The sequence below is a fragment of the Schistocerca nitens genome, chromosome 3 (genome assembly GCF_023898315.1).
Source record: "Schistocerca nitens isolate TAMUIC-IGC-003100 chromosome 3, iqSchNite1.1, whole genome shotgun sequence".
Lineage (NCBI taxonomy): Eukaryota > Metazoa > Arthropoda > Insecta > Orthoptera > Acrididae > Schistocerca > Schistocerca nitens.
The window spans coordinates 692974196-692989318 of record NC_064616.1 but is presented as its reverse complement, the minus strand read 5'-3'; the positions used below and the strand labels follow the sequence as shown (position 1 = coordinate 692989318).

General features: G+C 39.2%; 1 protein-coding gene across 1 annotated transcript in view; it reads left to right on the top strand.

The window, feature by feature from the left end:
• LOC126248657 (cell cycle checkpoint protein RAD17) overlaps positions 1-15123 on the top strand; it is a 144993-nt gene that overhangs the window by 50561 nt on the left and 79309 nt on the right. The window contains exons 4-8 of the mRNA XM_049949843.1: positions 1612-1741; positions 1966-2110; positions 5011-5121; positions 14285-14448; positions 14583-14726. Of these exons, the coding sequence (XP_049805800.1) occupies positions 1612-1741; positions 1966-2110; positions 5011-5121; positions 14285-14448; positions 14583-14726 (694 nt within the window). The remainder of the gene's footprint in view (positions 1-1611; positions 1742-1965; positions 2111-5010; positions 5122-14284; positions 14449-14582; positions 14727-15123) is intronic.

The window sequence follows — 15123 nt, the reverse complement described above, 5'->3', positions numbered from 1 at the left end:
CCATGTTTAAAATCTTGAAATGTGAGGATATTTACAAAGCAGATTTATTTATATACCTTGATGCTCCAGCCCTTAGATGACCAAATGGACTGTACGGGTTAGGATGCAAATGATTTGCATTTCAACTTAACTGTACAGTGTAGGTAGGAGAAATGCCATCAACATTATGTATATAAGGAAAGAAGACACAGCCAGTTTCTCATTCAGAAATCACACTTCATTGTTGATCATTTGTTAAAAGATTGTGGTATGTCTTGTTTGAGAAACATCTACAAATACATGTCGGAATTCAGTAGTAGCAAGATTGTGGTCTTTCAAGACTGCAGTTTATTGTTTTGCAATGTTGCTTCTCAGATTGATTGGGGTCTTGTGAATGTCGTACAGATACGGGTTTGGTGGGCTCCAAAGTTTCATTCTTGATGCCATGCGGGATCACAGTGGCACCTGAGAGGACACTCAGCTGTGCAGGATTGTCCAGTCATCTCACATACCTTGAGTTACAGAATGAACTTGTTTGCAGCAAGACATTTATCCAAGTGGACAGTGTGTTATCTGAAGCACCATGGACTGTTAGCAATACGATCACTGTTGCGGCTTCCCTTGATGTGGTAGCAGAGAGAAGTGCACAGACAGTACTTTGTCCAAGGACAAAGATGAACACAGAAGTGCCACTATGTAATCCTTTCAGACTAGTTCCGGTTGTGCTTACGGCATTACAGTGGTATTTGTGTGTTGAGTCTCAGAGGAAAACAAACACTGCCCCATTGATTTTATCATCATATGGACCCAGCACCCAGAGTGATAGTATGGAGTGCCATTTGGATACAACACAGTTCATATAGCTGATAATTTGGACAGAATATTGTCCACACTGTCCTGACCTACCTCAATACAGAGTGTATTCAACTCTTGCCCTGCCCTGCATGTTCTGCAGACCTCCTACTCATTGGAAACTTCTAGTTTTGAGTTTCCAGGAGACTGACATGCCACCACTCTCTGACTACTATGAGTGATGAACTCTTAAACAGTGTTGAAGCAACATCATGTACCCGTATCTGTCATCTGAGATCATTTTGACTTCATGCCCAGCTGGGTTAGAACCATTGTTTGTTAGAGGGGTCGCAGCTCTGTGTACCAAAGTGTGCACCATGTATATCCCCAAATCACCTACAAATTTAATAGTGTATTGTTTTTACTATACTGAATACACACAATAAATAAAATTTCTTTATGTTTTCTCTCTTCCCTGGAGTTGCAATTTTAATGGCTAGCAGTGTAGTTCTTGACTGCAGAATTTTTCAGACATGCTTCTTTTATGCAATATGTCATACTTATTTAATAAAGCTTTTTCCTAAGGTCTTTGTGTGGTTGTTTTTATGTTGTTAACTTTTTGCGGTAAGTTTATTTTGTGCAGATGCTCATTGATCAAGCTGTTGGTCAAAATTTGGTACATGTTTGAATTTGAGAGTCAATACACAAATTTAGAACACAGTATCAAACACGCATATTCGCTATTGCTTAGAAAACATAGCCTGGTCATGTTTAAGTTTGTTTGTCTAAATGTGAAAGTTGGCGAAATAAATTTTTAGAACAATCATAATACATTTGCAGAAGAACCGAATATTGCTGCTCCTTGGGCCAGACGGCTGTGGCAAGACGGCAGCTGTGAAAGTTTTAGCAAAAGAAAAACAGATGGAAATAGTGGAATGGTCAGAACCAGACTTCATTCCAGGAGTAGATGGTAAAATTCTCTCTAGCTCTTTCTTTCTGTCTCTCACAAGTATTCTAAATGATATTTATGGCATGTATAACATTATATTTCATCATTCTGTGCTTTTTTTCTAGTTTCTTACAAGGTGAAGAATACTGTGCTAATTAAAGTAAACATTTAGAATATAGTAGTGAGTCTCATTTTATCTTGTTTAATCATAGACTTTTGGAAAAATTATGTTGTTTCTTGTCTAGGATATACTCCACAGTTTGATGTGAATAACCTAAAGACCTTTCTTTGTCGTGCTGGAAGATACTCAAACTCACAAAAATTGATAGTTGTTGAAGACCTTCCCCTTTCTGTGCTTAGTGCAAAGGGTGACTTAACTACTGTGATTCAGTAAGTAATATTTTCAACATACATATTAGCTTCAGTTTGGGTTTATGAAAATACACTGCTGGATAAAAATGCAAAGTCCACAAGAAGGACAAGGTCAGTTTATTGACAAGTGATGTGACAGGTAGAGGGTTGTTGCGGGAGTATATAACAAATTCAGACCAAATGAAACTTGCATGTCACAGTAAGGAGTGCACAAACACTTGCATCAATAAGCAGTGTACGCCCCCTCTGGTGACAATGCTGGTGTGTATTCTTGCATGTAAATGATCATAAAGGTGCCCTGGTCTTTCAGTGCTCTGTCACATCCTTCTTGCAGTATCATACCTCCCATCTCATCTTCATCTACATTATCTTCCCTTTCTATTATATTGTTTTCAAGTTCATCTCCCTTGTACAGACCCACTCTATACTCCTTTCACCCCTCAACTTTCCCTTCTTTGTTTAGTACAGGTTTTCCATCATAACTCATGATATTCATACAGCTGCTTCTTTTTTCTGTACGGTCTCTTTTATTTCCCTGTAGGCAGTATCTATCTTTCCCCTAGTGAAATATGCTTCTAAAAGCTTACATTTGACCTCTAACCATTCCCAATTTGTTCAGTTTTAATCTACAGTTCATAACCAATTAATTGTTGTCAGAGTCCACATCTGCCCTTGGAAATGTCTTATAATTTAAAATCTGGTTCCGAAATACAGAGTGGCACACATAAAACCGGCCCAAACTGGAATGCGAACACGCGTAAGTAGCATTACTAGCTTGTCAGTTTCTGTGCCACTTTCCAACAGCAGTAGCATGTGAGTAGTTCATACGGAAAGTAGTCGTTATAAACTGTGTCTTCATTGTCATGCCTTACTCCATTGAAGAACATGTGTTCATTGTTGAAGAATATGTGCGGTCTGAATCCATTATAGTTGTTCATGACACTTTTCATGAAAAGTTTTCAGAAAGGAATATTCCTGCATTAGCTGAGCGGTCTAAGGCGCTGCAGCCGTGGACTGTGCGGCTTGTCCTGGCGGAGGTTCGAGTCCTCCCTCGGGCATGGGTGTGTGTGTTTGTCCTTAGGATAATTTAGGTTAAGTAGTGTGTAAGCTTAGGGACTGATGACCTTAGCAGTTAAGTCCCATAAGATTTCACACACACACACACACACACACACACACACATCAATATTCCTGCAAAATCAACGATTCAGGATCTAGTGAGAATGTGGTGTTCGACAGGCAGTGTTGTTAATTCAAAGAGAAATAAGGCACAGACTGTGCGTGCACCTGAAGTTGTGGCAAACGTGACGGCACACATTGAAAGAAGTCCCTACAAGTCAACACGACGATTATCACAGCAATGTGGAATATCTCACAGGTCATGTCAACGCATCCTTCGTGGCTTAAGAATGAAACCTTACTATATTAGTGGTGTTCAGCAAATAAAAGAAGTGGATAAGGGTAAGCGTACACATTACTGTAATTGGTTGCTGGAAAATGTTGCTGGCGGACATCTTGATCCGTTCCTCCTTTTTTCGATGGATGAAGCTCGGTTTCATCTGTCAGGTTATGTTAATTCACAAAACACAAGACACTGGGCTACAGAGAATCCCCATGGGATACTGCAAAAGCTATTACACGATTTAAAAATTGGTGTATGGTGTGCTGCATCTGGTAACAGAATTATCAGGCCATTGTTCTTTAACTAAACTGTCAACACACATATTTACTTGCAACTCAACAATGAATTTTCGGCTCTGTTAACTCCAAATGAAAAATGTTGTGCATATTTCCAGCAAGATGGGGCAACCTCTCATATGTCGGATTTGTCCTTAGCTCGTATACATACTGATTTTACAGAAGAGAGGACCATTAGTAAGGGCTTGTGGCCACCCCGCTCTCCTGACTTGTCACTATGTGACTTTTACCTCTGGGGATTTCTAAAGCTTAGTCTATCGCAACAATCCCAGAGCACTTGACACATTAAAAAATAACATATGTGAAGAAATTTCGAACATTCCTCAAAGAGTACTGTTTTCCTTAACATGCTTCGATGTGCACAATTTTGCTTGGATGTTGGCGGAGAACATTTTGAACAAAGACTTTCTAAAGTATCTGGCACTTCTAAAATATCTGGCACTTCTAAAGTATCTGGGACTTTCTAAAGTATCCTTATTAAACTAACAAAAGTAAATCTGTTACTTAAACTTTTAGTTACATAGTTATTAATGAAACTGTACAATAAAAATGTAAGAAAGCGTTGTACATTGATTCCGTTGTACATCCCGTTGTACGGGATGTACATTGATTTTCTTCATTCATATTCCTTTCAGCGCATGGGCTGGCTTTATGTGTGCCACTCTGTATCTGTCTTACCATTATGTAATCAGTTTGAAACCTTCCAATGTAGATCAAGCACAGATGATCAGTACTCGGCAATTTGCTGCTTTGGTGTCCTGTAAGATAATTTCATAGAGAAGTCTGTCTTACAGTAAAGTTTAGTTTTTCTCATTATAAAATTCACAAGGTTTGTCAGCATTGTATTTCTGTAACTGGTCTGGTTGACATTTATGAATTATATTCTTGACACTCCTAACTTCGTACTAATTTTCTCTCATTTTGCAACTTTTAATTAACAAAACTATTGCAATGCCATATTTCATTGGTTTGTGGCTCATTCCTGTTGTTGACGTGTGTAATCCAATAGGTGATTAAATGTGAAAAGTTATTTTGTTAATCTTGTATTTGTGTATACTGTATTTGCAGAGCTAGGTTGAGACTCATTACTGATACATTTTTCTATCAGTGTTAACATGATGACCTTCCTGTTTATGATTTTAGATAGTTTCAACTTAAGTTTAGAACAATATAGGGAAAATACACAGATGTATATGTCATCTTATTATTCTTCTTTCCAGCAATTATTCAACCACAGGGAAATGTCCACTTGTTATAATAATTTCACATACAGATCGATACTCGGTATTTAATGCCGAGGCTCAGAAGTTATTGGATATGGATGTAATAGTGTGAGTAAACTATAGTCTATATAAAAATTAAATGATGATAATAGTTACATAAAAAACAAATATATATTAGGGGATGCTGAGTGCTGGGCAACAAATGATATACGTCCCAGACACTGAAACAGTTTTCATATATAATGTCAAATTAGCTATTTTCTTGATATGTTTTAGTCTGTAACCATGCTTGTTGTAATTTTATAGTTCTGTAATGCTTAATACTAGTGACATAATCTTCTTTTACTGGCACTTAAAAATGAATTTTTTTTTCATAATTGTGTTTCATCAAAAAAAGTTAAGCAGGTAATTGGTTCTCATATAATGAAAAGAGATAGATGTCTTATACTGTGTTTTTTGATAATACAGACTATTATGCAAAGGAAAGCTATGCTATATTTTATCTTTGAACAGATTATGAAATGAAACAGGAACATTACTTGAAGGGGAGGGGGGGGGGGGGTAGAGTTGCGTGTCCCACAGCATCAAAACACATAAAATGGCTTAGGCCCTCCACGAACCCTCAGGCACTCTTGAGTGTGACGGGGCATGTTCAGTGCCAACTCATTGCAGACCTCTTGAGACATATTGTCCCACTCCTCAATGACAGCATTCCTGAGTGCTTCAGTCATTAATGGAAGGTGCTCCTGTAGAAATCTCTTTTGAGCAAACTCCACACATGCTCTATACAATTCATATCCAGTGAACATGCTGGCCATTCTTCAGATCCCATATCTTGTCAGATATGGACACACACACACACACACACACACACACACACACACACACACACACACACACACACACTGCGAGCAAGTCTGCAGCTCGTGGTCTAGTGACTAGCGTTGCTACCTCTGGATCACAGGGTCCCGGGTTCGATTTCTGGCTGAGTTGGGGATTTTCTCTGCCCGAGGACTGGGTGTTTGTGCTGTTCTCATAATTTCATCACCACCACCACCACCACCACCACCACCACCACCACCCATGACAGTGGATGATTGGATTGTATAAAAATTGGAGTGTTTAAAAATTGGACTGTGTAAAAATTGGACTGTGTAAAAATTGGGACTTTGTACGGGTGCACAGTTGAGCGCCCCACAAACCAAACATCATCACACTGCAAGCAAGATGAGGTGGAGCATTGTTATCCTGTAGAGTGAATCCTTTCCGTACAGTCTCTGCAAAACCGCTGACTATGGGTCAGAAAATGTTGTTTTCATATACTGCACCAGTCATGTTGCCTTCAATTGGAATGAGTGGTGCATGGCAGCTATACATGACTCCTGCCCAGAATATGATTGAGCCACGGGATTGTCAGTGACACTCCACAGTCATTGAGGGATGTTTGTGTTCCCATGTTTGCCTCCATATCCGAACAGAGTTGTCGTCAGGTTGCAAGCTTATCTGCACTTCATCTGTGAACAGTGTTTTGGTTCATTGGTCTCATGTCCAACATTCATGTGCTCCAGTCCATCTTACATGAGCACCTCTGTGATGTGGATGGAGTGATGGGGTCCTGAGAGGTCTTTGGATGTACAACCCCCGCCATGAAGTCTGTTGCACACATTTTGGGTACTTACGGTAACCCCTGTGGCTTCTCGAAGCTCATGGCGCAGATTAATCACTGTCTTTGTAAGGTGTCTCTGTGCAGATATCATTACATACAAGCCCTGAGCTGCTGTAGTTTTGCGTGGATGGCCTTCGTGATGTCAGTCTCCTATTGAATGTGTTTGCTGGAACTTTTTCCATGGTCTGGAGACAACACTTTGATCAGTATGAACAATATTCACAATATCAACTTGTCTCGTATTTTGTCCCATCAGTGTGATGATTTTGATATGGTCTGCCATGGAGAGGATGTTCACAGGCATTGTGCTGCACTACAAGGCACACAGACAACTGTGCATTCACAAGAACTCAGTTGTGGTGTACTGCGTTTGTTTACAAGCCGTGATTGCATGGCCCCTAATGAGGCAGTGTGTCAGAATATGCACACCAACAGATATGCGGCACACAGCTGTTCCTCAGTTCAGGCTGAGATGCCCAACATGACTGTCTTATGAAGGTTCGCTCGCTGCTGGTAAAGCACTTTTACAAGAATGGTGATTGTTTGCCAGTAATCCTGCAGAAGTTCCAGACATTCGAGGGTATGAAAAAAGGCATTGGTCCAATGTCTGATAAGGGTCTGGAGAAAATGATTACAGAATTCGAAAAGACAGGTTCTTTTGAAGTGCAATGTGGCAGAGGGAAGGAGGTAGTTGATCTGACATCTACTGAAGAAGTGGTCACAGCATTGCAGGATGGGTTGAGCAGTGGTGTGCAAATATGCAGTGGATGGGGAATTGCCCAAACATTGGACATACTTGCAAGCATGGAGCACAAACCCTATGAAACATCCTGCATTGCTGTCTGTACAAAATAACCCATGTTTAGGAGTTGCTTCCTGCTGACCTGCCAGCAAGAAAACATTTGCTCTGGAATTTCTGCTTGCATGGAAGTGGGCAGTGAATAGCCACGGAAGATTCCATAAGCAGATAAAGCCCATTTCCACTTCCAAAGATATGTCAGTTTGCAGAATATGGGCAACAGAAAAATCCACACACATATCAACTAGTGTCGCTTTGTTCTGCAAAAAGTGACTGTGTGGTGTGGGCTGACAGCATTGTTTATCATAGGATCGTATTTTTTCAAGCTCAGTTCTGTGGGTGTGTAACCTGTACCGTCACTGGTAGAATATACAGGCCAGTACTTTCGTATAGTATCGTCTCATTCCAAGAACTTCTCCACTTGTGCAGTACAATGCAGTTGCGCAGTGTTATCCATCAAAATGAAGTTCATGCAAAATGCAACACTGAAAAGCCTCATATGGTGGAGGAGTACAGTGTCACAATTAACAGTGTATCAACTTCAAAGATATGGAGGTCAAACGCCTATGCAATATTATGCCTCCCCACACCCCATAACTCATGGACCACCAAAATGATAATTCTCGACAATGTTGGTGAGAGCATTAAGTGTTCCCACGTCTCATCATATGACAGTACATCCAGGATCACCACTGACTGAATCTGCTGTCATCCGAGAAGCAAATGTGACCCCACTCCACATTGGTCCAGTCTCTCTGCTCTTGGCACCATGACAAACAGTGCTGAAACAGGTGTCAATGTAACACAATGTACTGATTGTCAACCAATGAGACTACCTCCATGTAGTCACCATGCCACTGTGGAGCTTGTGATTGCGTGCCTTGCAGCTCTGTTAAATGTTGTTGTAATTGCACCTGCTGTTTGATGTGACCCTCTGTTACACAATGTAGTGGTCATGTGCTGCTGTAGTTAATGGTGGTTGACCATCTCCTCTCCTTCAGGGAGCCGTGCTTGTGGTTCAGAACAATCCCTATGCACGTGAAATTATGCTGTAAGCAACACCAAACTCCTGACCTACAGTTGTCACACTTTGTCCTTCTTCCAGTTTCCCAATGATTCTTCCCCTTTGTGAAGTCATTCAAATATCGCCTCAGGACCGTGTTGTAATGAAAAACACAACCACAGTGCATGCAACTGTTCACTGATTGACACACACACATTTTTTCGATTACTTCAACTGCCTTGTGGTGCCATCCAGCCCCATTTGGTACTCTAGTCCCAGTGAGCCCATGCCATGTGACATCCAGCTTTGTGTGTGTTACTAGGAGACCTCTCGCAACATGCTTCTGCACAATCATTTCCACAGAGTTATAATATTTTATATTACTTCATATATCTTTTCCTCAAGTTTTAAGAGCAGTGTATTATTTCAAGTAATCTCATTTGAAGAGCTTTTATGATAAAAGTGAAAAAAAATCATTGAATAAATATCGTATAAAACATGATATGTTTTGGAATGTTGTAATTGGCCAAGTACTTATTTATGTTCATTACACTGTCAACGTGTTTTTTTGCAGTGCTTCTCCAGACAGCTTCTTATCTCTCTGAAAACATGCTACACATTTATTTTATGTTTGTTTCCTTGTTTTGTGTATCATGTGTTTAAACAAAATAGCTCACAGTCAGTTATCTTGAAGAATTTCATGTTTTACATATTGTTGGAGATTTCTGATCTCTGTAGAATCTAATCAATTTAGAAACCATTAAACATTGCCCTCTCATATTACTAGCTTGCAAATGTTTCACTAACATCATTAGAGCTACACTGAAAGCTAAGTCCCTCCACTACATTGTTGTTGTTTCTAAACTGCCCCATTTTATGATTGCTGGTGTACCAAATTGACAAGAAATTACTTTTGCTGTTGTCTGTCACTGAGGTTAGATATTTGCTTCTCTCATCACACCCAGTTGGAGTTTTTCTAAGAAATGAGGAAAACAATATTTTTATTTCCAACCACTGTTTTATTAGTGACGACCAAGAACATGACACTGGTTTTGTTAACTTTGTACAAAAAGAAATTACAAAGTGGCTGTCATTACATCATACTGACATTGACTCAGTTCACTACTTTACAGATGGTTGTGCTGGGCAGTACAAAAATAGAAACAGTTTTAAAAATTTGACTGAACACTTGAGAGACTTTAATTTGAAGGCCCAACACTCTTTTTTTGCAACAAGTCATGGGAAGTCAATTTGTGATGGCCTAGGAGGAACTATTAAAAGAATTTTAAGGAAAGCCAGTCTACAGCTTTCAGACGAAGAACAAATAATGACAGCAATCGATGTGTACAAGTTTTGTGAAAAAAATATTGAAAACATTCATTTTCACTTTATTGACTAAAAAGAAGCTGATTTGCTACGGTTAAAACTAGAAAAACGTTTTTCAGCAACCCGAACCATTCCTGGAACTAGAAGTTTTCATAACTTCAAACCACTTCCAACAAACAACCTTGAAATTAGAAGGACTACAGATAGTGTAAAACCCTCCTTAGTCTTTTCTTTCCATTCTTCTTCTGATTGGGTTCGTGTTGAACCATCCGTAAATAGCTATGTGGCTGCAAATTATGATCGTAACTGGTACTTTGGACTGGTAAAAACAATATTCAATGATGAAGAAGATGCAGAAATTCTATTTCTACATCCTTCAGGACCAGCTGCATCATTTTATTGGCCTGAAAGAGAAGATTCCTGCATAGTGCCTTTGGAGCACATAGTCTGTGTAGTAGATGCACCTCAATCAAGCGGCACTGGGAGAATGTATTACTTCAAAAAAGACTGTATCAAAAGAACTGAAAGCTCTTGGATAAAGTGGAAAAACAGTTTGAATCAGCATTAATGTTTATTAAAAAGACAAAATTACTCAAAAAATTCAATGTTTCAAGCAATCAGTTGGGTTATACATAAGTGTCGTAAGTAAACTATCTTCGTACATAATTCTAATGTAATCTACTATAATTAATAAACATGTTAAAAAGCCATCATTATTTTTGTTTTATCAAGTAGCCTATATGTTTAAGAATAAATTAAAACAAATTTGAGCATTCTATCAGGTCTGAGACTCTAGATATTGCAATTCTTATAAAACAAAACATCCGTTAAAAAAAAGAAAAAAATACATATATATATATATATATTTTTTTCATAGAAAATATTAATATATTTTAATAGCATCATTTTTATCTTCAAATACGTATAATAAATAAACTTGCTGCAAAAATTCATGATGTTATCTAAAAGAGTTTTTAAGATAAGCAAATTTAAAGTTTTGAATACAAATTTAATTGACCATTTCCGAAGGTTCAGAAAACGCAAAACATAAAAACTTTAAAAATTTATAAAAAAAACTGTAAGAGATACAGCAAAAAAAAATTGCAGGTGTTGTCAGGATGGTATTAGAACCATTTGAGCCAAATTTCATGAAAATCTAAGGAGGTGGGTGTAAAATTTATTTTTTATTGGGTGATTTGATATGGAATGACCCAGTAGTGTGTTTCTCGGTTATCATATGTACATTTTGATTCTCCTTCCTCTAATATTGTGCTACTCCAGCAATATAGAAACCAACCTGGAGAGTGAATGTGATAATATTTGTATAGCAGATAATTACAGTGGTCATGATTTCAGAAGTTGTGTCAAACACATCACATGGGGTTGGCAGTTGGTCTGCTGCAGGAAATAATTGCTGGGCCCTGAGGCTGAAATCAGTAGTTTGTATCTTGTTGTTGAAGCCTGTTTATGCTGATCCTCAAATACGAGTTACCTCACTTTCTGGGCCTTTGCTTTGCAGTGGCACTCTGATTGTGTGTGTTGGGTTTATTACAATTTTGGCTTTTTTCATTGGTACTAGTTTGAATCCACATTACTTCCAGTCATATCATTTGATCATTAGTTCCACACTATGTTTCTGGCCAATGGTAATGCTCTCCACATCTATGGCATTTGATAAGCCACATATGACTTCTGGATTACACCAAATTGCAAGCACTTCAGGGAGTGCAGTCTGTTGTTGGCTAGGTGTGGGTTTGACAAACCCGTGGTTCAGAGCTGGGGATTAGTAAGTGCCAGGAGTCCTTCATAAACGTGTACTTTGGGCATGCTTCAGTGACCACTGTGAGGTACAGTTGTAGAATGTGGTGCATCACAGGGAATGGGGATCTTGGCTCTAACCACCGTATCCTGAGGATGGTACAAACGGAAAACAGTGCAGTTGTTGTTGTAATGCGGAAATGGCGCACTTTATCTTATGTCCAAAATAGTGTTGTTGCCACTAAGGTTAAGGTATACTGTTCCTGGGGTATACTGCCCCTGGGAAAATGGTGCTGTGTAAAACTAGCATCAAGCCAACTGCGGTTCACCACAGACCATACATGACAGATGAACAATGGCTGTGGAGGTGTGTAAGGGCAAATAGACGTGCAACTGTTGAACAAATAACCACCCAGATGAACTATGGGGGATACCAAGAGTGTCTCCTGAACGACAATATTCAGTGAACATTGCTATGTATGAGCCTCTGCAGCCGGCCCCTGGTTCATGCACCCATGTTGTCTGCGTTTCATCAGCGATGAAGACTGGAATTTGCATACTAATACAGGAACTTGACAGCCACTGAGTGACAACAGGTGGTCTTTTCAGATAATCATGTTTTATGCTCCATTGGACAGATGTCCATTGACATGTACGGCATGAAATGTCTGAAAGTAAATACCCTGCAACAATCATTGGAAGGGTCCAAGCCACAAGAGGAAGCATCACAGTTTGTGGAATGTTTTTGTGGCATTTTCTGGGTGATATTATCACTCTTGAACGCATAATGAAGCAACATGAGTATGCATCTATCCTTGGGGCCCATGGCCACCCTTATGTGCAGTTGGACGATGGCGTCTACGAGGAGGACAATGTGAAGTGTCGCACAGCTTGCAGTGTATTTGCTTGGTTCAAAGAGCACCAGGATGAGTTCACCGTACTACTCTGACCGTCAAAGTTGCTGGATCTATGCCCAATCGAGAATCTGTGTGACTACCTCAATCAGGCTGTTCGTGCCATTGGTCCTCAACTGAGGAACCTCTAGTCGACATGGCTCCACGTCCATGTCAGACCTTCCAGAAACTCATTGACTGCCTTTCCACATGTCTCACAGCTGTCCATGCAGCGAAAGGTGGTTATTCAGGCTTTTGGCAGGTGGCCAGTCTCATTAATTTGATTGGACGGTGTAAAAGAGGAAGTGCAGAACAATCAAAAAATCCAACAATTGTTTTGACAGTGAAACCAAACAGGACCCATCTGTTGAGGTAATGGAGTATGAAGTCTATTGGAAGAACCAATGAGTCCCTCCTCTGAACCCTCAGCTACCATGTACCTACAACCATAGCAGCAAGAAAAGTCAGCTGTAGAAAAACTTCACTGATAAAATGGATTCCTTACTATTGTCGAACCTGAATGGGTTCAGGATTCGTGTGGAGGAACTGAGAGTTCTGCCATAAGGCCAACTCGTATGCCTGCATGTGCAAGAGACTCATTTTCAACCATCTTGTTGCATAGCTCCCCCATTCATACCTCCTTTTGGGGCCTAATTCAAGTAATGTGATGTTTAGATTGGTAACCCCCTACCGATGGGGTTGAACTGTTGAGATCTGTGACCACCTGCCCATGGGGTTGAGCTATTGAGAACCTCATTTCTTCAGCAGTATTACGTCTTCTGAACACAGGACACAGCAGAGCGTGCACACTTCAGCACTGCTACAGGGCTATTCTCTGCTGTAGGTCTCACAAATATGCTCTTCTGCCCTTGCCAGTACTGTTCAGTAGGAGGTGGTTGATAATCTTCAATCCAGTGACCCCATCAAAATCTCTTAATGCTCAGAGCTACACTGCTGAGGTACTGCAATCACATGTTCAACTTTTCAAAGGTATGGTTGACTCAGACAACTACTTTACTAACGATGACTCACATTGAGCTGCTGCTGTTGATAAATTTGTTGCAAAAGATGATGTGCACCTGTGGACGGGCTAGAAATGTTTCTGAATATGAATCCTTTAGATCATATATGGGGTACTACAAGGAGACAAACTACAGCCCACCAGCCATCATCCAGGACTCTTCCTTACAAAAACTGAACAGTCTTTCTTAGGAATGACATTGACTGTCCATAGATGTCTGGAATCATTTCATAGAGTACATGCCACTTAGTTATGAAGTTGCATTGCAATTAGAGATTAACGGTTTATTGCTGTGGAAGAGATTGTGTGGTTTTAACTTTTTTTAAATTGTGTACTCTGGGAAGTTTTGTATACTAAATATCTTGTGCTTGTAAATTATCTTGTTTGCAAGCCTTTTGACATCCTGCTCAAGAGTAATGTTCTTTTATGCTGATTATGTTTAATTTGTATTATGGGACTTTAGATCTTAATGAATGTGGTTTCTGTCTTCGATCCTGTGTATTTTCTGTGGTTCATGGACAGCCTTCCTTGAAAATTGTGCCTAGGTTCTTGTGTTCATAGATAAGTTTTTTGGGACCATAGCTGGAGATGTCCAGTCTGCATTTTCATGGAAATAGCTGACAAGTGCAGATGTATTAAAATTTGTTGTCAAATGATCAATACTCTTTTTCTTTAATTATAAAATACATATGATCCTCAGTAATTTTTGGTATTAGTTAATTTCAAGACAAATAACTTGCAAGGTTTTTTTCTGTCATGTCAGTGATGAGCTAGAAGTAATTACTTGAAATTGATCAACTTACAGATTCAAAAGAATTACAGATGCATCTATAAAAAAGGCTTTGAATAGAATAATAGGACTGAAAGGCTTACCATGTGAAAAGTATGCTTCTATTGTGTCTCACATAACAGAAATGTCTTGTGGAAATATTCGGAAAGCAATTTCTGAGCTCAAATTCTATGTACCTGGTGAGTGCACTTTTGTTGTGATTTTAACTATAAAAGTCTGTTGTTTGCATGTTTGTAATGACATACTCACAGTGTTAATTAATTTTTTATTAAAATAATGAATAGCAAATGATGATATTCTTTATTTCATATAGAGTCAAAATTTATTGCACCACGCAAAGGTCTGTGGAAAATTGAGAAACATTTGGGAAGAAAACCAAGTGACAGAAATGCTGATTTAGAGCTTAAAGAAGATTCAGGAATATTTCATGCTGTGGCTAGAGTACTGTATGCGAAACGTGAGTATTTTATGCAAAAAGTGTTCTAGGTGATTATGAATATAGCAGTGTACTTGGTTGATATTATCATTTAAATAATGATTAAAAACTGTGCATCAAAAACAAATGATTAGTGCATACTTTGCTGAATTACTTCACCTTCTGTAAACTTCCAAAGACTTCCTCCATTCTCCATGAAACACACTGCTCCTGGACACTAATCCTATAAGACTGTTGTCAACCTTTCTGCCAAAACTTGAACCCTTGCAGAAGCTCAAGTACTTTCTGAAGGCCTCAACTGTAGCCCGAAACCTAAGGTCACATATGTTGGACTGGTAAAGAACTTTGTTTCCTTTACTTGTTTTCTGTAGTGGAAACATTTTTTGTCATGCACCCCACTGACAACAGCCAACCAAAA